Here is a 26,325-nt window from a genome sequence, read left to right on the forward strand (position 1 = left end):
TTGCTCTTCTTGGAAGAACAAGGGCAACCAGAGATCTTTGTTGTGATGTAATCAAAGAGGAAAGGTCAAGGAGGAGACAGGTACCCAGGAAGAGAGGCCACACCAGAAATCAACCCCACAGCACCTGGATCTTGGACTTTCAGCCTTCAGCATTGTGAAGAAAACAAATTTCTGTTGTTTAACGTGTTCATGACAGGACTGTAATTGGTATGTCTTGCTGCTGGGTGGCTTGAACCACTGGCGGTACATGCATGACCTTCCCATGCAGTACTGGATCACTTCTACCACTAGTGCTACAAGGTTCCTGATGAGGCAGTCGTGCATATAGTACCACTGGTGCTCTAACCCAGCAGGAACATGAAGACACTTTGTCTGTGGTGTTACATTACGTTAAGGCAGCCCTGGGAGGTTAATATAATATGAAAAGGACAAGGAGCTGCGTGCTAAGTGAAGAAGGCTGGAGAAAAAGAATGCTTCCAATAAAAGGCACTGGGATAGAAAATAGTATATTTGAGTAACTAAATAAAAAGCTGGTGGCTGGAGGCAGGCAGGAGCAAAAGGATATTTTCCATATATTAACTGTTCATTTTAAGAGCTGTTTATAACATATTTATTAAACCTATAACCATATTAATAGCAATCGTTAGGATGATTACGTTTCATAGCTTATCTTTGTGACACAGCTCATCCCTTCTTGAATTTTTTATTTTGATATACTTATTGGTTGGCTAGAATGTCTTTAAATGTTTCCTGTAATATATGCATGTGTGATATTATTATGCTTTGCATTTCTGACAAATTATTTGTTGTTATTTTGCTTTTACCTTTACACATGACCAATAACCTGCTTCTCTGTGGCATTACTGTGGGATTTCCAGTATTATTTCCTCAAACTCTAAACATACTACCCCATGATCTTCCTTTGCATTTTAATAAAATTATAAGCCAGTTTGACTTTCAGTCTTTTAAATAAGTTCTGTTGCAAGTACATGAGCATTTTATTTTCTTTAACTTGAGGTTCAAAAAAATTTTTATAGTTATGTCTTAGGCACCACCCTCATGGTTAAACCTACATAACCTTCAGGCAATATTTTATTTTACAACTCATAGCTTTCCCTGGGCACCACTCAGGCATCTTTGAAACCTCCCCATCTCTGGGCCTTTGCATGTGTAGGTCTTAACATCTCAACCTGTTGACACTTGCCTTCCTTCAAGACCTAACCGAAGTCTGTCTCCTTGGTGGACAGCCTCCTGATGGGTTCCCATGGCAATCTATACCGCTCTCAGCAACTGACTTCCTTTGTTTTTCTTTTTTTGGGGGTTGGTGGTGGTATTAATCCATATGCCAGGGCATACTCAGCTCAAAGGAGAGGACAACAGCTTCTGTATCTCTACTGTATTTGACAATTTAACATGGCAAGTTCCATGTCGGCAAAACTGGAGCTGCTCAACTTGAGTTGCAAAATTTAAAAAAATACGAGTTTAAACATATTGGGCTTTCTCCTGGATCAAGGACACGCACGGGAACACCCGCCCAACTCCCAGGAAGGGGGATATTCCTTTAATGCATGTTCGTAGAGATAAAGGGAATTCTTATAATGTGATGAGATGGAAACAATATGTTCTCATGCTTTATACCAGTTGCTCAGAAATAACAATCCTCTGGCACGATTTTTTTTCTTAAGCAGATGTTGAAAACGCAGCGCTTTTCAAAGTATGCCAGCCCACTCTTGTTTGCATTTTCAAGTTCCCACAGCAGCACATATTTTATTTGCTTTTCCACTTTACTCCTTTCCTGCCTGCATCGGTGTCTGAGTGCAGCGCACCTCTCAAAATGAAGGATTGTAGTTCTGAAAGCAAATGCATTTTTCTTTGATCCTGAGAAAGTTCCCCACAGCAGCAATAATGACGGAACCCTATTTAGTGCTGTTTGTTTTTCATCATTTCAACAGCCTTCAACCTGAAACATGATAAGAACAGCAACACTGATAAACCACCCTTATTTTTATCTGTTTTCTGTCGGAGTAGTTGCCAAGCAGTGAGACAGATTTCCCCAAATATCTTTGAAAAAAGGAGTGGATAACCCCGTGCTTCGGGCTGAGGCCAGCACAATTCAGGATATTTATTATGTCACAGAAAAATTCTAGCAAAACGGAGGAGGACAGCACTTTTAAATCAAGTCTAGCTTTATGTTGGCCCTTATTATTCCTGAAGTAAAGGTAACTTTCTACGTCATCCTACAGTGAGGACAGTGATTCTACTAATGAGTACTAGAACAAAAATAAAGCTTTGTATTTGTGATGGATTCTGCAGCAAACTAGACAATGGGTGAACTTCTGCCTTTAAAAACCAGTTTCTGTGAATGACACACTGCAGTGTTTACAAGCTGAAAGACTGTGCAATCTATTAAATAAATCTGCCTGCTAGGAAATTGTTATTGCTTCAATATTATCATTCAGCCAGTTACGGCATTTGTTTTCAATTTCTCAAAACGTGATTGAGTTAGTCCCACGAGTTGAAATATGCCTAATGTCCTGTGATGTGATATAGTAATGATGTGCAAAAAGAAAAAAATTAAGAGGCATAGGGGACTATTTGATGCTACCATCATTCTGGATATGTGCTTAAGAATTGGCTTTTCTGATTAATTGGGTAGAGTTTTAATGCTGACCCTTCACTGATACTTCAATGAGATGGTGAAGAAGGACAATAGAATTAGGAAATTTTACAGATCATTTAGTTGGATGCAAAGACAGTCAACTGTGGACCAAAGGCCTTTGTGAACATTTGGCCATGAATCAACTCATAATTTGATATTTTAGTTCAGTCGTGAGAATGGCATTCATGAACTGCAAGTATATATAAAAGAACATCTTTTATCTATAAAAGAGCATCAGAATGGATAGAGTTTATGTTTCAGGTTTATAGCATTAATCAAGTGACCATCCTAATAAAACTGTGAACTGACTCTGACGAGGATGCTGTTTTGAAACTCGTCTTTCATTATTTGCATAAAATCAGCATGTAAGCCAATATGCTGCTGGGATGGGTATCTGTAGAATATGTAAAGCTCTACAAAAGAAAAAAAAATCCACTGATATTTTGGTATTTTGTAATATCTCTTTTACCTAGGTTGACCTGAGAAATTACATGGATTTCTTTGACATAAATATGTGTCTGGCTTATTGACATATTTATTATGAAATAATTTTTTAAACAGTTTTCACTGAAATGCACAATTTGTCCATGCTATCAAAAATAGACCATATGCCTAAACAATACATTCTTTATTAAAATTTAAAATGCACATGTTTTTGACTTAACACCAAATCTACTATACAGGTCTATAATGCATACATATGCACAGAAAGGCTCAGAGATTATTTTATGGTAGCGTTACCTGAAACAGGAAATCATCTAGGTAAAGTGTCCCTATGATTAGGTAAGTATCACCAACACTATGAAACAATACAAAAGAACTGGTGAATCTATGTATAGGGCTTCTCTAAAAAAGTTCCTAAACTGTAAAGTCTACCTAAATATGTCATACAGCAATATATACATCCTAGTACCACTTATATCTTTTTAAAACTTCACAAAACAAGATTACATGTAAGTATACCTGTTCTCACACAGAACATGAATGGAGAAGGTGCACAAACCATAACCGTTATTAGTGGGTTGCCTTTCACTTTGAATTGTTTTTCCTTTTTATCAAAGTCAACATAATCATATAATAGTGGAACTAACAGAAATCTAAAGCAATGAATGAACAAGTTACTCTAAAGCTAACTGTAATTAGGATCAATAAAGAGCTGAGGCTCAAAGACAGCAGAGAGAAATGCTGGAACCCCGTTCATTCTATCTCTGGACTACAGCACAGCTTTGCCTAAAGAGGATTCCTTTTCTCAGGAGAAGTCTGGACGATACTAAGATCATTCAGGCACACATTTGTTCTGCCATTAGCGGTGACTTTAAGGAGTGGTTTCAGAAAGTAGGGGACACAGCAAGGAGAATGCTTGGCAAAACATTCCAACAAGTTAGAGTTAGGCTGGGGACCCCAGAGCTTTGAGGATCCTAAAAAGGTGAAGTGAACCTTATGCTTTGAATGTGACACAACAGAGAAGCAGCCGAAACTAAGCACAGAGCTCCTGACATGCAGAATAGGGACCTTACTTCAGAATATTAAAAGGTCAAGGCTGAATAGAGCCAGGTCACATTTGCTCAAAGCATTTTATTTTTCCATAACGGCTGAACGGTAAGTTCTTAAAAAGGAATGAGCCTGAAATAGGTATGAACAAAAATCCTCCAAAGATTTCTGCATGTACCTGGCTCTGTCTCATTATTACTTGGCAAAAACATCCCCTATTATTCTTAAAATATTGTTTAAGATAAATTAGAAGACTACTGTGTTTATTTTAAAAACACCTCAATATGCCATAGGAGGTGTCATTTTACAGAAGGAGAGTATAGGCCACTAAACATGAGCTGAAGCAGACTCAGCCTGCTCTGATAATTGATAGTTAACAGATCTGAACAGAGGTTAGTTGAATAATACTGTAGGAGTGTATAAGAAACTATAGGGGTGGGCATGTAGCTCAGCAGCACAAGCACCTGCCTGGCAAGCACAAGGTCATGAGTTCGATTCCCAGTACCAAAACAAAAAAAGAGCTCATTGTTGAATTTATATTATCTTGTTTTCTGAAATTCTGTATCATTTCTAATGTGTTTTCTTATTTTTATTCCCTTTAAAAAATTAAAAATAGAAACTATATCATTAGGGGCTGGGAGTTTAGCTCAGCGGCAAAAGCGCCTGCCTGGCAAGCGCAAGGTTGTGAGTTCGGTTCCCGGTACCGGAGAAAAACCAAAAAAAAAAAAAAAAAAAAAAGAAACTATATCATTAATACATAGATTGTCTTTTCAAATGTCCATAGCATTTCAATCCATACTGTAAATTCTATTTAGAAGGATATAAAAACTCCCACTTTTGGAAAGGAGACATAATTATTTTCCAGGCCTGTCATGTAAGGCTGTACAGGTTGTATACTGCTTAGTTTGAGGGACACAGTAAAGGCATAGACTACAACATGTACAACCTGCTCAGTCTTCACAGCAGGCTCACCCTTAGCAATTCAAATACTACATCTCCTGATTCAGGTAAAGCAGAGTCAAGTAGATGAGCCATTGGAAGGTATCAGGAAAACACTCCTATTTAAGAAATTCTACTTTGCAAGGCATATCAATGTTTTCCCAAAAGGGCAAGATTTGAGAGGATTTTAATGTTATCATTCTTCATAAATGCTATTATCTTCATTTATAAACAAAAACAGGCCCGCCATTTTGAAGGAGCTAACTCAGAGGTAACACGTTGGCGGCCATGTTTTGCTTGGTCGTTTGACCCTTCCAAGCTTCAGTAATGAGTGAGACTCTCAGTCCCAGCACAACCAAGTCACCTGGTGCCCGAGGCCTGCTTCACATGTTTCCATCATTCTGCCACCTGCCAAGAGGACTTCTTGTTGGTGTCCCCCTGATCTGGCTCCTTGAACTCACGGTTCCTGAACTTACTCATCAGCAATGGCTGTACTGCTGTTTCCAAACTTCACTTAGATTCCTTTTTGAAGAAGTAAATTGAGAACTGGGCAAGGGTACAACTTTGACTATGATGGCGTGGCTTTCTAGAGAGCTGGGACTTGCGTCTATGTCCCCATTTCCCAGAATCAGAATTCCACCAATGGCTGCTTTACTGCTGACAGATGATAGTTTCCACTAGGACTCTGTAGAAGAACCCAGATCCATAACCCCACCAGTTTAGATTGCCAGAGTATTGATCTGAAAGAGCAACACCCTACCTACTCTAATTCTAACTATCCTCTAGTCCTGAAACAGGACTTGCCCCTCTATTTAACCACTCAAAGCAAAAAGAACAAGTGATTCTTGAAGCATTGTCCAAATCATCTTCTTGTACCTGCCTACACATGAGCTAGTAATATCTGTCAGCTCCATCTACTTTGGAATGACTTGATTTAGGGAAGACTTCAGGAAGCACGCTATACATATGTGATGACCACATAATGAGGGTTAGTATCAGGTACACTTAGATGGACACTGTGGTCATGGTTGAGGCAGGAGGAGGGAGGGCGGGGTTTGCTTCTGATGTGGGATAATACCAGGCACAACACTGTGAAGCCAGAGGTTCAAGCTAATACTCAATAAATCAATTTAATAAATATAAAGGGGGACATTCCTGTATCAATTACCATGCAGTGCACTGCAAGGCGTGCACATGTTCAAGTGACCTGTTCATATTCTTGGGCTGCACTAGAACATGAATGCCTAGGCTCCTCTCCAGGTTCTAATTCCAGAAGTCTGGGCTGGGCCCTGAGATTCTGTATTTTGAAGAAGTTTTGAAGAAATGCATGCGGTGCGCATCTCTGCGCTACACTTACCTAACAAAGACATGGAGAGACACTCTTAATATCTTTAGAAGTAAATGGGGAAAAACACACATCAGTTATACTAACTTATATGTGTGTTTATGTACATAAATTTAACATAAAACTCAACCTCTCACTCATGGTTGTTTATTTGCTTCGGCCATAAAACTTTAACAGAAAGGGGAGGCTGCAAAAGCTGCTTTGAAAAATGTAAGTCTTGCTTTTTCCCTGTAAAGACCAAATACTGTACTATCTCCAGATACCTGCAAATATATGGAATTATCTTTTAGTAAAACTCTGATGCCAGAAGCCCACCTTGCAAGTTTTCTTTGTAAAGAACAACCCCAGATGGGAACAAATCAGATACCGTGTAATAAGACTGAAAAGTATTTTTCCAAAGACAGAAAGAAAAATATCCAAGCAATAGAACCCTGATTGGAAAGACACAAAACAAAGATAACAGAACTATTTTTAAGCTTCATGTTATGACCAGCAGGCAGAGCAAAATAGTCTGAAATAGAAAATCTTCATGCTGATTACGTGCAATCAAAATACACAGTGTTCAGAGGCAGCCAATATTTTTTTTTATGCTGTCTAGTTTATGCAGTGAGTTTCTGTGTTCTCTTGGTCTGGGAATATTTCAAAATAACACTGCAGGTACAGCAGGGGAAACTCAGTGATATCCCTGTCCAGATCTCAGCTATTAGGTTATAAAAATATTTTCACATTTCCCGCAGATGTCTTGATTCCTTTCTTTGCTAGGAATTTTAATTCAGAACTCATTATTGACAGCTGTTTGTTCTGATGGAACCTAATTGCTCTCCACCAGATTCAGCTGCTTGTAGGCTGATTTCCTCTCCCTTCTAGAGCATATTACATATAAACACAGGCAGGAGGAAAAAATCCCAATTAACTAAATATGTGTATACAAAATGATTCATTGAGAGCTCTGATCAAGTAATGTATCTAACTACAACACAGGTCAAAGAAAATTACAGCACTTATAGTTTACAGCATTAAATATAATTACATGGAAATATTCACAAGCACTAACGTACACAGAGGATGAGTGGCAGCATCTGAACATTTATTCTTTTATTAGTACAACTTATAAATTACTGTATTTCGTTAATTGGCAAGACATTTAATCTACTGATGGATTAACCCAAAGTTCTCTCTTTAGTGTAAAGTATATACTACATGGAATCCGAGATGTTCTCAGGAAGTAGTGAGTCAGGAGGGGTCTAGTAAGCTGTGGGGTCTTTTTGCTCTACAGAAAATCCTTCTCTGGAAGCCAGAGTTTCTAGGGACACATCAGTTCTTTTCCTCACTCTGCAGTCACTGCTGTGGATGAACTGCTTTCCCTAACTGTACGAGAAAGGAATATAACAGTTTTTGAAGTTATTTCTTCTGGAAGCTTCTCTTCAAAGGCCATGCCTCGTTTTATCAGCTGCCCAAGATGTGCTGCACAGCTTGGCAATGTTCATTCCACGAAATCCCTTCACAGCCTCACTCATGAGGTCTAGGCCAATTTGGGGACCCCCAAGCTGCCTTCCGTGGCTGACTGGAACCTCCAAAGAGGGGTAAACTATGGGCAGGATTCATAGAAGGAGCAGAGATACTCCGTCTGCAAAGAGTAATCACTTGTTTTATTTGCTCCCTGTCTGTTCTGGAAATGGAGGCAATGTGAAGGTCAGGGATGAGCAAACCGTTCCTTAGTGAGGAACCCATTTGAGGAAAATGAACTTTCTCTTAACATCAGGGACACTACGTGGTGCTTCCCTTTCTGAGTGCATGAAATGCTTCTCTTTGGAGACTTAATCTACCTCATATAGGGAGAAAGATATTGGGACTGGGATTCTAATTACCCTGAAAACGCTGCAGAATGCAGCATACATTTCTATTAATACCACACATACCAGAATTACTATGCAGCCCCAGACTCCACACTGCAAAGCCTAACATAATGAATGGAAAATACTCTCAAGGCTTTGTTACCCATACAACCTGGCAAGAAGCATATGGCCTCTGCCCCCTACCCCAAATGACCGTGAAAACCATTTTATTTAGCATTTAAGAATAAGGCAACTACTTTTTTAAAAGAAAGCTTATACCCATTGACGCTTCTATCTTTTAGAATTCTTGTACCTTTTGGGTCCTGATCTAATGTTCACTTATCAAAAGTCTATTGAATATCTGCTTCATGCATGGCTATGCAAACTCAGGGATACTGTCTCGAACTACACGTCTCTAATGTCCAAGGGAAGAAATTCAGGTCCTGCACATGGAACTGAAGGACTGTCCCACTTCAAAAGCATTCATATTTTTCTTAACGGCTCAGTCTTACTTTTTACATAGTTCCAATACAACTAGAGTACTGACTGAGTTGATGAAACTGTTTCGTTTGTACATAAGCAAGCTAGAGCAGGAGGTCTCTGCTAGATGACGTGCCACTGTATGAGTCTGGCAAATCACTTCTTCTGCTTCTTGAGATACTGTGAATTGAACCCACGGCCTCTACTTAGCAGTGAGGCACCCTCAGCCCTACTTTGGCAAACTGAAAGAGAATGCACTTCAGAAATTGAGAATCTGAGTCTCCCTTCTCTAAGCCCTGCAATATCACATCACTTATCTATCCTTTCCTCACATTTAGAATGGGAACTCTTGCCCTAAATTTGCTGTATAAAAGTATCATTGGCCAAATGCCTTTATTAATAGATCTTTGATAAATATTAATTTCTTTAGTCTTCTTTTTCTATAAATTTTAAATTTAACTGACCTAATGGCAGAATAGATAGGTGTGATTTATACTACAGACGTAGTGATACATTTTATAAAACCAATATTCTACCTTATTTCCTGGTAGAAATTGTTATTTTCTTAGGGAAAGAGTGACATACAAATAAATCTGATTTTAGACTTTAGGGATGTTCAGACCCAGTGGTTCTCAACGTGTAGCTCCATGACAGCACTGTCATCAGCACCATCAAAGGTCTTAGAAATACAGTTTTTTTCAGGCCCCAACCCAATTTATAGGATCAAAAATTCTGGGCATGGGACCCCAAAACCCAAGCTTTAACAAGTCCCTCGGTGATCCTGGTGCATTCTAAAACTGAAGAACCACGCACCTTGTGAAACCCTAACATTTTACAGATGGAGACACCAAGGAATGGAAACCTGTTCAAGACTAAAATAAAATCTCTTTCCTTCAGGTACATTTCACTGCTTCTGTTAGAGTTATTTCCTTCCCCTTATCTCAAATAGTGCTTTTGTTCTTTCCAGCCGTTTATTCCTCTCCATATGCATAAGACTCTTCATGCATTTTCTTATGTTACTTCCCTTTAATCAGTTTAACCAACTCAATCTTTTCCCTTCTTCCAAAACGTGCCCACCCACCACAGCCACTCCAGGTGAGCAGACCACTCTCTAGCATGCTGTGTGCCTTGTTGGTATAATGGGGTTTATCCCCGAACAAACCAGTTGCTTTAATTAAGTAACTTCATTAAGTATTAAATAAACCTAGAAGAGACAGTTGCAAAACAAAGGTTACTGCTTCTTTAAAACTAAAGTTAATTTCCTTGCCAACACGTAGTGAATGTCATTTGTGTTGGCTCAGCACCCCATGAACCTACAGTTGAGTTAGGGAAGAATGGGACAACTGTAAATAAATGAAAAAAACATATGAATGAACTTAACTTGCTTTGAAACTTTAAGCTTGTTTTTCATTTTAAGTATATTAAAACTGCTAGTCATACTCAAAATATTTTAGTCCTAAATTTAAAAAAAAAATCAAATGAATCTGACAAGATGCATTTGACAAAGTTCTTAGGGCCTTTTGCTTTAGCTAAGGTTTTCTCTAAATGAACAGGTCTTAACACAGAGATCGACGTTTCTTATGAACTGTCTGTTGTTTTCAGTATTTCTAGATATGCTATTGCAAGTGTGTTGAGGGAGATGCTGGCCTCTTTATCCCCAAATAACCTGGAGCTCTCCATAACCTGGAGCTCAACATGGTTTAGTTCTAGCAAACACCCACAGATTATATTAACATATATATTTTACTGAGTATGACTGACTCAGGATTACTGCCTGTTTACTGAGCACTTACTGATTATATTAACATATATATTTTACTAAATATCACTGATTACTGAATTATGCATAGTAGTTCTGATAGTCTTGCTTTTATAAAGTGAGCGAAACTATGGAAGCCACAGGACATTTTCTTTGATGGCACTTCCTGAGGTCCTAAAGAAATTCTCAGGGGAAATATGAGTTTCATATTTAAGTACATTTCAGAAATTCATTCTTGAAATGTACAACGGAAATAAGTATTTTATAGGATCAGGAAACCCTACAGTAAAGGAATTTCACTTTTACCCATATTTATTTGACTATGGAAATTCTTTAGCATTATTAACAACCCATGACTCAATTTGTCGATGAGGTATCCCAAATTTTTAAGTGACTTGTATTCTTATGTTCATGCAATTTTTCTGTTTCCATAGACTGTTTTATACTTTCTGTAGGACCCAGAATCAGTATGAAGACCATTTGTCAGATTACATTTGTGAATAATTTAGATTTGTAAAACTACTACTTTCCCCCTCTCTTTTCTTCTAAATCAGGCAGCAACATATTTGTGATCTAGTTCTCCTTTCACAGATTTTAGTACATGTGCTGCCAAGTAAGCATACTTTTCATGGATTAAAAGGAGAAAGTTTCACTGGGGACGTGTAAAGCATCAAATGTTAAATAATGGATTGATGAACGATACTATAAACTGAGCCTAAAATTTTAGTATTTAATTTCAAAACTAGACTGCCAAATAAACATTTTTTTCTACAAGCCAAGTGTTGCTAAGGGCGGTGTTGAGTAGCAGCTCTCCAAAGTGTAATGTGGCTTCAATACTCTGGAATTATTTTAAAATATGCTGGCTTAAGACTTTATATCTCAAAAAGCAGTTTAAGTATCAGATTAGAGCAGTATGAGAGACATACTCCAAGAGCACTTAACCTGTACCTGAGAAACTAGTAGTGAGTGGTCTTTACACTCAATATATCCATGAAAATGGAGCATTTGCCAGAGATAAGGCTGCCCAGGATATTAAAATCGCAAATGTTGAAAGCCAGTTATGTAATGAGTTTCTTTAAAATAGAAGATGAATTGCCATTTAAGAAACACTGGCTGAAATGTTGATAATTACGGCTGGGCAATACATGCTTAGAGATGTATTACACAGTCTCTACTATGGGTATGTTTGACCAAGTCCCAACTAAAAACATTCAGAGAAAACAGCCCCCACTCTATGCTCCCTCTGAATGTAGCGTTCCTTACAAGGCGGAAACAACAAAGAGGGTCTTCTTTGGAAGCATTAATCTCCTTCCAGTCACTCCGACTGGACCTATGGTCCTTATAGCATAGCCATGTGCTGAGGTTCTCACAGGAAACTGTGGATGGAACTAATTCTATAAGTGCTATTTGATAAAACTGCCCATGTGGTAAAGCAGCCAGAGAATTCAGCAAGAGGTATGATAACTACCTTAGCAATTGTTGTACCTTTGCACATTATGTATGCAACAAAAATTCACACTGAAAATGATTTCCATGCAGAATCATAATCTCAGATTTATAAAATGTGTTTATCCTAATACTTTAAGACATACAAATGCAGCAACAAAGGCATACACACCTATGTCTTGTATCTGGACTACATTTGTAGAGCCTCTTACTGAATTCTGGAAAAGGTTTTGCTAAGCTTGTGGCTTTACTATTGTACCCTACAAACCAATAAGTTTGAGTTTAATTGAACCAAGATAACAAGTGAATTTCAGGCTGCAGCACATAAGAGAAAATACTCTGAAACCAGGTCAATCATTTTCAGGCACACAAAAGAGGGATAAAATGTTACCCGCAGGTTATAAAGTATTTCTGTGGTTTGTAACATGATTGGCTCTGGTTTTTAAAATGTAAGTAATGAGCATGACTAGAATGAGCGAGAATCCTTGCCAAACTGATTAAAATCAGAGTTGTATTATGGTTGACAAAATAAGTTTTTACAAGATGTATAGAATGACCCCACTACCTTGAGAACCCCAAAAAATCATTTCTTCAGAGAAACAGAAAATTTCTTACTATAGCGTCCATAAAATTCAAACTCTTTATCAGCATCATTAAACTAAACACACAATTAATCTACCAAATTTCATCCAGGTTTTCTTATAGAGAACACACCACTACAAAATGGTCTGATCATTCCCTCCCTTCTGAGAAGCAGAAACTCAGATGAGTGATTTGCACAAAACCACGGTGTTTTAGGTCAGCCCAACAGCTTAACTTCTACAGGTGCAATCCCCATTTCCTATCCTGACATCCAAATAGCAGAAGTAGTGTAACTCAGTTACTTGCATTATAACACACTTAAAGATTTTAAGACCTTGGAGCTTCTTTTATCACTTTATACTTTAAAACCCCCTACTATGTGTGAGCTGCTTTTGCTTCAATCAAATGCTATTTGTGTGGAAGCATTTGATTTTGTTATGATCTCTGACCATGTGTGGAGATGATCATTTTTGGAGACCACGTAGAAATCCAGCAATGCTAGCTCTTGGTACAGTTTAGAGGCTGTAACTGTAGCCAACTGAAGTTATAGTTCATGTATATTTTTCTTCTCTAGTCACTTACGGTATTCAATTTGAGCTTGCTGGTGAAAGATAACATAAGAAGGACAAACAGCATCTTTAAGTAATTGGCAATCAGGCAACAAGTAAGTCAGCTTTTAATATAAGCTTTGTCTCAGCACTAAGAGGGGACTGCGCCCACTTGTTGATGCTTCTTATGGCCAGAGACCAGTGCAATGAGGTCAAAATTACAGAAAAAACAAGGCTGTCCCACTCACATCTCTTACCAGTATGTATGAACATGAGGGTAGTTATGTATCCAAAAGAAAAAAAGCGAACAATCTCACAATGGCTATATATATATATATATATAAAGCAACAGTTCTGAAAGAGGTTGAAAGGCCTTTCCAGTATGTTCTTCTGTATCCACAGAATGGCAAAAGAACCTGTATTGTGGGTTACACCTCGGAGCTTTGCTTTTCCTATCTAATCTATGAAACAAATCCACCCTGCAGCTTACTAAGGCTGATGGGAGTGGAGCAGTGACAAAGTTAGAAGCCAGTGCAAACTAGAGGTTCACTCGTGCTATCTTTGGCTCAAATGGAAGCGTGACAGGATGACTGTGGAGTACCAGTGACTTAGTAGAGTGTTAGTTTATTTTTATTCATTATTTTATTCATTATTATTTCCCATTTAACTTTTTTACTTTTCCTTCTTCCTCTGCCCTCCGCCCTTCTCCTCTCCACCCCTGCTTCCAGAGTGTCTCTGCCTGTTTCCTCTCATCCATCTTTTACTTTGCTCTTTCACTTGTTTGCACTTTGAACTTCTCATATCAGGGCAGCCATGTGATATTTAGCCTTCTCTGTGTGATTTATTCCATTTGGCATTATGGCCTCATGGATCCCCTTTCGTTGTATATTCTATATCTAAAAGCACCTGCTTGCTTGCTTAGTTTCTCATCACTTATTACATCTTCAGCACAGAGCTTGTTACAGTATCCAGACTCTTATTTCTGAAGGAATTCTCTACTGACTTTGGTATCACTTCATTTCAACAACCAACATTTCTCTCCACAGCTGCATTTACTTTAGAAACACAACCGTCCCTTATAAATGCTACTGATCAAGACAAAAGGTTGAAAAACAGTGGCTAAATATTTGTTTATTTATATGCAAGAGCTCCGAGTTTTGCACAGCTAGATTTAGGCACGTAGCAAACACAGGGAGTGCGGAGAAGAAATATGAGTGACTCCAGCACATGACATAGTCAGAAGCAAAGGGTTTTTGCAAGTACGAGAAATAACACAAATTCAAACGGAGAAGTCTGAATGACAATAATCATAACACACCTAGAGTGCAGTGAGGAAGGTCATTTATCCCATGTTAGGAAATACTGAGAGAGATTATTATCCTACATAACCACACTATCCCAAATGGGGACTTGGCACGTGGGTTACTATGGGACAATATATCACACATGGTTTTTTATTTCAGTTCCAGTGCAAAACCATGACTGGCAAATTTCTTTCTCTCTTTGCTTCCTACTTTATTCAATAGCAGAGGTAACAATAGCATCTGCTGCACTTGGCTGGAGCCTGGGATGAGGAAATTGTGGATAATGAGCCTCCTAGGCATATGGACACTAAAAGGCTCATGCTACAACCATGGTGCAGCCAGGCCAGCACTCCAGTGGGAGCAGCAGATACACAAGGCAGCCACTACAAACCCAGGCAGGATTGCCAAGACAGCATGTACAGTAATTTTTAGTGGCCTGAAGTGTTTCCCCCATCGCAGCTGCTGGCACTACTGCAAAGCAGGACAAGTTTATCTCTGACATTTTCTCCATCTCCCTTTGGTTTCTTGCTGCCCTTTCCTGCTGCCCCAGCTTACCTGACCACAAAAGGGCTAAGCGCATTTACACTGCTCCTTAGCGATGCATCAGAACTTTTTTCTACTTGTCATGGTCTTGAAGATCTGGGCCTTAATTGAATCTAATGCATCCGATTACCTGCTTCAACCATCTTAATACCAAATGTAACGCCTCCACTCATTATACAAATGCTTTCTGGTTATTTTCTTAATGCATCTAGAAAAGAGTTAAGGAGCTCTTTAATCAAATTAATGGGAGCAAAATTTAAAGGACCATAATGCACTGGAAGCCACGGAGGACCAGCAGTCTGCAGTTCAGTAAGAGTCTGTGTGAAAGCTGTCAACCTTGTTGGGTCTCATTTTGTTTTCTCATTTCTGAAGTTTAAAAAAGAGAGAGAGAGGTCTGAGAGGCTTGAAATAAAGCCCCTTTCAGGCCTGATTCATTGCGAATGAATCATATTCCTGGAGTCTTTGAGTTTAAACACAGGCACGTTAACCCCAATAAATCCTGAATTACAGGAAGATGCAGAGGAAATACAGTTCAAACAGGATGAGAGAGGAGTTAGGACTGCAATTTTCTTCCACCCACAAGCTTGTATCTCAGTAAAAATAATGGACAGTTATGAAACAAATTAAGTTGCATTTCCTACATTTTCTTATCTATCTCAGGTAATAACCGCTAAGCCCTGTACTGTGGGGTGATGTTGGGAATCTTTGTTCCTCTTGTCTAGCCTCGCAAAAGAAATGTACATTACACTTAGCCACATGAGGAGAGTGGGGAGATGAGCTCCTAGCAGCCCAGTCAACAATGTTCAGCAATGTAGCACTCAGAGGCAGAATAAATAAAGACACAAATTATTTGTTGCCTTTCCCCATCAGGAAGTGGAGTGTGTTTTGCTATCCCTTTGAATCTGGGCCAGCCCCTGACTTGCCCTGAGCAAAGCAAAGTAGCGGAGGCCTTGGTGTCAGAAGGCCTCCAAGCTTCCTCCCTGGTGCTCTGGGAAGTGCAGGATTCAAGCACTCAGGGACCAGGAGGTCCCAACCAGTCTTCCTAACTCATCCCGGCCCACTGCAGAGAAGGAAAGGGAGCCCAGAGGACAGCAGCAGAACACCCAGATCCCAACCACATAAACCACAGAATAGTAAGAGGTAAGATTGCTGGAGTTTTAAAACAACCGAGTTCTGGCTTGGGACTTGCAGTCAGCAATGGGTGACTGATGGGCTTGCTCCCCACTATTTCAGAATAGTTTTCAAATCGAAGGTGTACAGATGACCCTCAAACAGAAATATCGCTGCAGTTCTTTCAAACATAATTCCATGCTCAAAACAACCCAAACCCAAATAAACAAAAGTGGAATGAAAATGCACTATACTTAAAAATAATCATAATTCACAAATCCTCTCCTTTCATCTGCTAAAATGAATTTAAGCAAGTACACGTATTTAGCTTTTATCATCAGGATGGACGAGCCACAGCAAATCCTGCCCCATTTTGTCTAGTTTATCATTTTATCTGCATAGACATGTGGTCAACCACGGTTTCCACAAGCACTGCTGGGCACCGAGGAGGGACTTGCCCTATTTCACTTCCCCAGCTCAAATTCAGAGAAGGGGTATTTGGAGAGGTGAGAGGATGGAGGGAAATGGGATGGGAAGAGAGAGAAAAAAACTGCCCACACTGCTTGAAAGAAGGTTTTCAAACACATAAATGAAACATGTCCAAGTATTTCATGAGAAACCTTTAGTGAAATTTTGGAAATTAAAAATAGAGTGTACTGTTCCAGAAATATACACCCCAGAATTCAAAGGGCAAGGATCTCAGGAACCTGCAGGCCCAAGCAGGGGGTCTGACATTATGACTCACTTTCCTGCCATTCATCTGATCTTTTATCTTTGGCCTCTGTGTAACGGTGAAAAAGAGACAGTCACTAAGTCATACGCCAGTTAAGGGCACTCCTGGGGCTTATTGTTTTGAACTGCCAAAATGCTGGGCGTCACACCAAGCATGAATATGAAGCAATGTGACTGATTCCCTAGCAAAAAAGACCAGCATTTATCAACTCCAAAGAGCACCACCCTTAACAGTAGCCACCTTGGGAGGCTAAAGATTTATTGCAGCAATTCTGCTATGGTGCAAAAAATATTTTTGGAATTCCTTTTTTTTTTTGGCAGGAAAGAGCCTATAGCTTGTTCCTTTGAATTCACTAATGGTAGTTTGTCTTTGAAGATGATTTTTTTGTGTGTGAGCCCAGAGAATTGTAGAGTCCAGTATTGCATTTGTATGGTTTCTGATCACCATAGGGAATACAGGTGAGTAATTTTTCAAGTAATGATTTCTGTTCTTTCTATCCTCTATGAGATAATTATTAAAGCAAACCTTATACAAAGTTCTCTAAATGTTTAAAAGAAGGATACCATTCAAAGAAGGCTTTGGGGACATGAAAGCTTTGGAGTCGGGTGTCAATTGAAGGCAATACATCTGCCACAATTAAAAATCAATTTCATTACTGTATAATAGTGCTTCTCAAACAGGGGTGATTTTTCTCTCTTGGCAATGTCTAAAGATGTTTTTGACAGTCACAACTTGGGAAAGAGGTCCTGGAATTTAGTGAGCAAAGGCTAAGGATACTACTGTACATTCTACAAAGTATTGGTCAGTTCCACAACAAAAATTATATAACCTAAATTCTCAATCACGCTGAAATTAAGACACCTTGCCTTACAGAAACAAATTCATGTAATATGTGAAGTGCTTTTTAGTGTAATGATTATTATACTTACAGAGTTTTGAAGTGTTATATCTGTCTGCTTGTTGCCACCTATATCTCAGATTAATATATATATACATATGGATATACATTTTCTAGCCTTCTAAATTACACAAAATTCAAACTTATGTTTCAGAAAATGTGACAGTATTCCTTTTAAGAAAAATAAATAGAGCAAACGAATAACCTTATATTTTCAGTACGGTAAGGCACAATAATAAAAAAAAGTCAACAACTGCAGACATTAACTTCTTTTTATGTAACACATATATGAATAAACATCTTACACATGTTATTTAATCTTTATAAGCAATGCTATGAAGGAAATACAGTTGTTAGTCCCATTTTGCTGATCAGGAAATTGAGGTTTAGAAAGATTCAATGACCTGATCAGGATGATTATAGATGCAGAGAATGGTATAGCTGGGATTGGAACTCTGGTGGAATGATTTCAACCGCATCATATGAATCACCACACACTGATGCCTCCCATCTCTGTCCCCTCTTCTGGCCAAAGCGGATCTATCTGCTAGGTACCATCTCTTCTGTGAGCCAGAGACAGTTGTTTGCAAAATACAAACTGAGCAGCATACAAAACACTAACAAGGTATCTGTAGAAAGCAAATATCTTGACTCAGAAGACAGATTCTCACCCAGACTGTGATTCTTGTTGGGTATGTGGTCTTCAGCAAATGACCTATTTTCTTAAAGTGTCAATTTCTTTATCTGTAGAGTGAGGGTAGTGATAGCGCTCATTGGCCATTCTTACAAACACCATATCAACTACGCGAGAAGGAGAGAGTCTGCAAAAGCCACCGCAGTCCTACACAAAAGTGAGGTGGCTGCTGTTCTTGCACATGAAGTGGGGACAGAAAGGAAGTGGCTGCACAGATGCCCTTGAAGGGACCTTTATAATACAGGCCAGGTACATGACTTGAAGTTAGGTAATGTCTTACACCCACAGGACTCACCTGTCCTCCACTGACTTTGTATTAATCACATCAGTAATGTTTCTTTTCTAACACACTTTCCACATCATCAGCCAACCAGCATGCTCCTCTACACCCCAGACACCCACTCCACTTTAATTTCTATGCTGTACAACTCCAGAAACCATTCTGCAATTTCTTTGAATGCTTTCTTTTGGCTTAATTACTTTTAAACTATTTTGGTGGAAGTAAGGTATTTTTCTTCTATAGTTCTATGCAATCAAAATACTGAGGGCCCAGCCTCCACCCCCATTTTTAAAATCACCATGTTGTTTCATAAATTTAGCATTTGGTTTTTATGCAAGATTATGGAACCTGGAATAATAAGTTCTACATGGTATAATTATTTCTCCTCACCTTAAAGTGTTCTCATAAATAAGAACAAATTTACATATTCCACCCATTTTCTTACCCAGAGATGCTGGTATTTTTTTTTTTTTAACAATCCAGTCTTTCATCTACAGAAGGCTCACTTTTCCTACTTCTGAATTTACACATGGAAATGAATCCAAGGTTTAAGGAAAATATGAGTCTATGCTTCATGCCTGTCAGCATCACAGAACTATCACATGCTTTGGCAAGACTTTGTGGTCTTTGATCCAAAGAGACATTTGAGAGGAACACTGGGAGCAATAAAGGATGGAATTTAGAATGAATGATTAAAAATGCATTAAATAAATTTCCATAGTGCTGGTAGCGTCTTTGGATGATGAGGTCTTTTATTTTTATGCTTATGCTATGCTTTCCAATCTTCTGACCTTGAAAAGGCTATTTTCCTCCATATTAGTCCGTAGGGCTGAATGGTTATGGTGTGACTATGACCTAAGTAGTTTCTTGATTGTTTCATGTACAAATGTGAAATTAGTAAAAAGATGAAATGTTAGGAATCTTTCCAACTGCAAATTGTAATCTGATTTTTTTTTTTATTGGGCCAACCCTAGTGAGCCACTGATATTTCTAGGGCCCCATTGATCTGTATCTGCTTGCAATTTCTGTTTATTCCAGATTTGAGGGCTCACATGATTCTAGGATCAGAAAGACTTCAGTGACCTTTAGGAGGTCTGTTTTACTCCTCTTGGCATCTAGTTTCATTCAGAAGACTGACGCAGGAGTCGCGATCTACCTCTATTTCACTTTTATTTAAAAATAAATTTCTTATAGGAAGAAAATGTAGTTCCCTTGTTCTTAAAAGTGTAACAACTCCAGCATTAGTATCACCCTTCTGTTTTATACCAGTTCAATTAAATTTTAGTATCATCCCATATACTCACTCCTAACGTGAAGCAAGAACTTACAGCAATCACTTCTCATACCTTCTTGTACTAGATAGATTTTGTAGAATATGTGGTTTAAATCATAAGCTTTCTCTAAGGCTACAAAGAGAACAATGCTCTAAAGGAAAAAGGGGGAACAAAACTTCTTTCTTTTGCAAGAAGTCTGAAACACCATGTAAAAATGTAATACATGACCTCTAAGCAAACCTAACCTTAGTCAGCAACTTGGAAGTTGTCCGCCTTAATCTCTTGCAAGTCAAAATTATAGCTGAGGGGGAAGCTGCATGTTTCCCTTCACTACTACATAGAAATCAATGAAGAGTTAAATCTGTCTGACAGACATTTGCTGGACAGATATGGAGTGAGGAAGTAAGTATAAGGAACCAGTTGGTCTTGGCACCAAGAAGAGTCTGAGGGATAGAAGAGTGAAGAGGCTATGCACGGCCTTTGCAGTGAGGCTAAGACTTATGAGTTATCCTTGAACAAATCACCCGTGACCTCCTTGGGCCTGATACCCTTCATCAGTAAAATACTTTATGGATGAAATGATTCTAACTTCAGTGCTTAGTAATTCTAGTAAAAAAGTAATTGCTCAGTCACTCCTAGCTCTTTTGGCTGTTTATGTTACATTAAAGTGTTGAACTGCTTTTAACACAGAAAGAATGAAAAAAAGGCTAAAGTAGGGTACTATGCTATGGAGTCAGAAAAGAAGGAGCGGTTCATTCTTACTAGGTCATCAAGGAAGAATGGACAGTGACATACTGCCCAAGCGGACAGCACTTGGGGAAGGTGTGAACCACAAAGTGATCAAAGGACTAGAGAATTTGCTTGGTCTATGTAGGGTACAGAAGAGTATTTCTACTACTAGTAGCATGAGTTCAGGCAATAGACCTATATTGGCCTCTAATTTTTACAGAGATGATGGGGAAGTAGAAGCAATATGCCCTGTAAAGCACTCTTATGTACAAAGCCTTTTCAGTTGACAAAAAAATTATTTGATGTTGAATAAATGCTCAACAATCTTTAACTACCATTATGGCTACAAAGCAAGGAGGTATGCCTATACTTCATCATGGAATTGACAGCATATAGGGAAGGAGACTAATGCCAGATTAGTAGAAAGTGACAACTGAGAAATAGGCACAAGGTAAATGTAATTTAAAGTAATGAAGCTTTCATAAAGAGAGATTCCATAAATATAAAGAGATATTCATATATTCTTTTATGTTAAAAAATGCAATCCCACCTTGAAACTCTCTTGTTCATGTCAATAATTTTTTTTTGAAGAGAAAAGAACAAAAACAAAATAACAAAAACAAAGACAAAAATAGAGCAACACAAAAACTATAAAAGTGATACAGAATTTCAAAACAAGATGATAGGAAATCAGCAATGGTTGTTGTATTACTTATTATTATCTTCAAAGTAGTTGCTCAAATTACCAGATATAGGTATGGAAGATTGATCAAACAATTAAGCATTAACTGTTCCTTTCAATAAACCAATAGAAACTAGCAGTACAATTATCTTAGCTGTCTTGCGTCTATATAAATATACACATTTTTCCCTTCCTTCCTTCTTTCTTTTCTCCTTTCCCTCATCCCAGTTGTTCTTTCCCATTGAGCCTTTCAGTTATATTTACTTTTTCAGGTTCTTACACTAGGGAGACAATACGGTATTTACACATGCTGGTCTGATTTATTTCACTTAGGAGTATGGTCTCTAATTGCATCCATTTACCTATAAAAGCCTCGAGTTTATCTCAATAAAAATTATTTATATATAATATGAAACTTAAGTAACTTGAACAATTAATGATTAAGTACTCACTACGGTGATGTGAGAATTGTGCACAAATTCACCCACCCTCTTATGGTCTCAAGGCACGCATGGCCTGCGCATGAACAGTTCAACATGCTCAGTGTAAACCTATGTGAGGAAAGTTCGGAAAAGAGTGTTTAGTTCTTCCTGTGGGAAGAGGACAGGGATGAGTGTAGAAATCTTCTCCAGGGTTACAAATCAATTGTCGACAATGTGAAATAATCTCATAGATGGAAGAACTGAGATGTGGGCAAAGCAATGGGAGGGGTGTAAACATCAGAGAGTGCACTCCTGCTTCCATGAATTCATGTCCACAGTTCTAAAAATGTAGCATGTATATCCACACAGTCATGAGAAACCTGTTTGGCACCTGTGCAATATACACAGGAGGTGCTATTTCAGATGGGTTATGAAGCAGGTAGAGAAGGAGAATAACTGAAATCCTACCTACCCTGAATAGTTTGCTGAGATCAAGAGGTGGAGGTACAGTAACTGGAATGTACAGCTAGTATAAGTGGCCCAAAGAGTGAACGATAAAGCAGTAGGGCCATGAATGCAACATTAAGTTCGGACGTCATGAGGCAAGGAATACCCCAGCACTAAGGTTCGTGAGTCTTTCCCAGCATCATTTTCAAGGGTTTCATTGTTTTTCAACTTTATATAAAAACAGGTATATCATTATGAAGATGTTTCTTTAATTCACAGCACTACAATGTCCTCTGTTGTGAGACAAATCTGGTGGAATTACTACGATGGAAAATATAAAAACTTACAAAAACCTGTTCAATAAACTGTTCTGATATTTATACACATCTGGTTATTTAATAGTATGAATAACTCAGGACATACAGGTGATATTGTATTTTTTAGCTAGAGTTTTATATATTCTATGGTTCTTCAAACCGATTCAGTAATGAAATGCTAATAATTTCACATTAGTGCTTCTTTCTACATACCATGCACTGAGCTAACTGTATCATTTCATATCTTTACACTTGGTCCTCACAAAAATGTTACTGCTATGACTGGTGTTACCTGATTTTATGAGTGAAGTGGAGGGTGACAGAGATCAAATAATGTCCCCAAAGGCACAGAGCCGGTAAGTAAGTGTGTCAGTGTTTACCCAGGCAGTGTCTCTCCGGATGTGTACTCTGTGTAGGGACAGCACACTGTGAATCAGCAGACAGCTAGAGTTGACCTTCATCACCCTTTGAATGAGACATTCTCTCTTTTGTGAATGTTGGAGACCATTTCCTTCTCCTTGACCTCCAGGTCTTCTCTGCATTTGTTACAGGGGGCCATCCCCATAATTCTTACCACTGATTTTATGATTTTTATTTATTTAATGCTCTTTTTAACCCTAGGCTACTTATTACTAGACAGAACTATTGGTGAAAGATGAACTTTCCTTTCTTGGTCCTACTTCCTCAACTCCCATTTTGACTACTACCAGACTTCTTTTAAATCTTCTGTTCTCCCTGGACCTAAGTGGTAGAAGGCTCATACATCCTCTTGAATTTGCCACTACCTTTTTAATGTAAGAGGAAAAAAAAACCCCGGTACATCAGAAGAGAGGCAAAAATCTGAAATACAGTTTACATATTTCAAAGTAGTTTTGTGATTATTTGTACATTGATCATGGTAAGTGTGATCAATATTCCTTGGTGACTTAGCTATTCTGGGCTTTTGCATAGTTTCTTACAGCTCAGGGATAGTTTCTAAACTAACATTTCTGGAATAGCACATGAGCAACGGTTATTTAGAAAGATTTTCATCTGCTGCTCTATTAGAAAAATTACATTCTTGCATGTTTTAACACATTCATGTCCAAGTCCAGTATTCAGGATCGTTTGGATGTTGATTATTTTGACATAACATTTGCCAAGTACAGAGGCCAATGTTTCTTACTGGATACATGAAATTACCTATGGCTAAACACAGATCATTTCACAGAGCTCAGTTTATGGTGTATTTTCCCTTATCGTTTTGAAATTGGTAACAAATTTCTTCCATCAACATGCCTGCGCTCATGTTGTTTGTGTAGAGGCACAGCTTCTCCAGAGCCTCAGGCACTGCACTTTCAAATGTCAGCAGCTATTAGCTCTGCACATTCATCTTTATTTCCTCATCTCTCCTGAGCAGTCTGAATCTCTCAAAGGTGATTCCAGGTGACTTAAAGTAACATAGGAGTGTGTGTGTGTGTGTGTGTGTGTGTGTGTGTGTGCGCGCACATGCACATGTGCACCTGTGTGTGTGTGATGCATGCTCTTACAAATAAGACATTATTGGTATCTTTTATTTTGCAACTGCCTATGTGTAAACCTTTTTGGATCTCTCAAAACGCCTAGAGTAAAGCATACATATTGCTTATGATCAACACAGGCAAATTTCATTTTAAGATTATCAATTTATCTTAGTTTTCTTATGCCTATACTTTAATGGAAGCATTTTTTCAGAGAGAGAATATGACGTATTTCAAGGCGCAACACAAACATCATAATGTTCTTTTTAGCAAGAACTTCCAAGTGAAGTTTCCCTAAGCTTTGTTTCTATCACTGTATATATAATTAATGATGTGTGTGTGGTGTACGTTTGTACCTTATTTTTGCAGTTAGGCATATGAGAACATTTGTTTTGAGTCCAACTTTCCTGTTTCTCCACCTCTGGCCAAACTTTATCTGAAAATATTTTGCGTGTTGCATGTGTAATCTTTATAAACAAGGAAGTTCAACTTGTGCCAAGCACCTGTACCATGTAACCAGGCACATTGTTTCTTTGAACACTGCAAAAATGTTTATATAACAGAGCACACAAACTAGCCAAACTAGTGCCTGATCCAGAACCAACAGGCTGGAGAATCAGAAATCTGCTTTCATAAAGCAGAAACATTTACTCAAAGTAATCAAATTAATTTTTAGTGTTGCATAACCGCTACAGCTGAAGGACCAGTGTTGCCTATCACCTTCTTTAGGTTTAGGAAAACAAGAACTAGAAAAGAGGTCATCATTATGCCACCATCTTCTTCTTGACTACTAATACTAGGTCAAAACCTGTCTCTTCACACTTATATTTCTCTTAACCAAACATATAGAACGCATTTGTTATAATCAAACAAAATAAAGTGAGTTGGAGATGGTTTAGAATTTGTAAACTACTTCATATAAATATAAGGTAATCCCATTACTGATTTTTACTTAAGAAAATATTTCCTGGAAAAGAGAAACAGTATTTTGCCAGACCACTGTTTAACAATTACCACTGCAGCATGGATTGGTTGGAGAATTTTACTGCATTTATTCTGATCTACTCATTGCCCCCATATTTCTTGGAAACAAGGCCTCATTGTGAGGGTCTACTTCACTTTGCTGGAGTGGTTATAGGTTGTGAAAGAGAATTATGCTATTAATTTTTAAAGGGAGTATTTTATGATAGATGCTTTTTTATCTTTTTAAAGATTCTCATACTTAAAATTTCACTTACCTGTTGAAAAAGCCTTATTTTTTCATATCTTAATTACTTAGGTTATAAGTAATTACATCAGCTACACATTTATGTGGTAACAGAGAATCTAAATAGATATCTTGAATGTTAGTGGTGATCCTTGACAAGAACTCAGAAGACTGTTAGGAAATTGGCTAATATTAAAAATGTATGAGCATTACACAGAGTATGAGTGGTAATGCAGAGGATGTTAGAATTAAGTAAAAAATATAAATTATACATTTAAAGAGAAATACAGGATCATTATCTTTGAGTATATAGCTTCTTCCAAGTTATAGATCTTTGTATACATTTTATTAACCAGACTTAAAAGATCTACTTAGCCTATTGGTTATATGTAAATTGATATCAATAATGTATAAAAGTCACTTATCTTTAAGCAGTAAGATATTCTCCCTGAAACTCTGTAGTCAAACAATGCATCTCAATGTTTCTAAAAATGCTCCTCAATATGAGGTAAAGCTTGACCCTAATTACAAGATCAAAACAGTATGTTATTTTTTAAAAACATACATTTATGGCCATGAATACACTTAATATTGAATTTATTGATTTCTTTTTACCCCAAGGAGAAAATAGCAATGGATCACAGTTGCCTACTGTTGCCAGGGAGAACGTACACCTGTATGCAGCTCTACCGATTGCTCTAAGTTCAATTCCTAGAGTATCAACAAATTGCAAAGAAAACACAGAGGGAGTAATGACTTAGCTGATTCCTCAAAAGCCTTCTGATTGCCAGGAGAACAAATGTTTCCGTGGGCCTTACCTGCAATGCACAACCATCGGACCTGCATCAGGAGGGTTACAGGTTTTGACTCTCCGTAAGAAAGCCAGAAAAGGCGTGGGGTGCTCTGGAACACCATGATCAGGCCAAGCAGTGAACTGGAATTGTCTCACTTCTCTCTTCTCACTTGAACCATTCTGCGACACAGGAACACAGGTTGAAGTCGCTCTCTCTACCCCAGTGGCAATGATAAGTCACACCGCTAAGACATGGTACCGTAACCGCCCCTCCATCCTTTTAGGAGGGACATACTTTGGAGATATAAA

General features: G+C 38.2%; 1 protein-coding gene across 10 annotated transcripts in view; it reads right to left on the minus strand.

Annotated features, from left to right (window-relative positions):
• The window catches only part of Ptprd (protein tyrosine phosphatase, receptor type, D), a 2,098,812-nt gene that overhangs the window by 18,036 nt on the left and 2,054,451 nt on the right, over positions 1 to 26,325 (minus strand). For all 10 annotated transcript variants that reach the window (XM_013516335.1, XM_013516328.1, XM_013516331.1 and 7 more), the window contains one exon: positions 26,042 to 26,196. In XM_013516335.1, coding sequence (XP_013371789.1) covers positions 26,042 to 26,196 — 155 coding nt within the window. The remainder of the gene's footprint in view (positions 1 to 26,041; positions 26,197 to 26,325) is intronic.

Source organism: Chinchilla lanigera, unplaced genomic scaffold, assembly GCF_000276665.1.
Source record: "Chinchilla lanigera isolate Chin_1 unplaced genomic scaffold, ChiLan1.0 scaffold00033, whole genome shotgun sequence".
NCBI classification, from domain to species: Eukaryota; Metazoa; Chordata; class Mammalia; order Rodentia; family Chinchillidae; genus Chinchilla; species Chinchilla lanigera.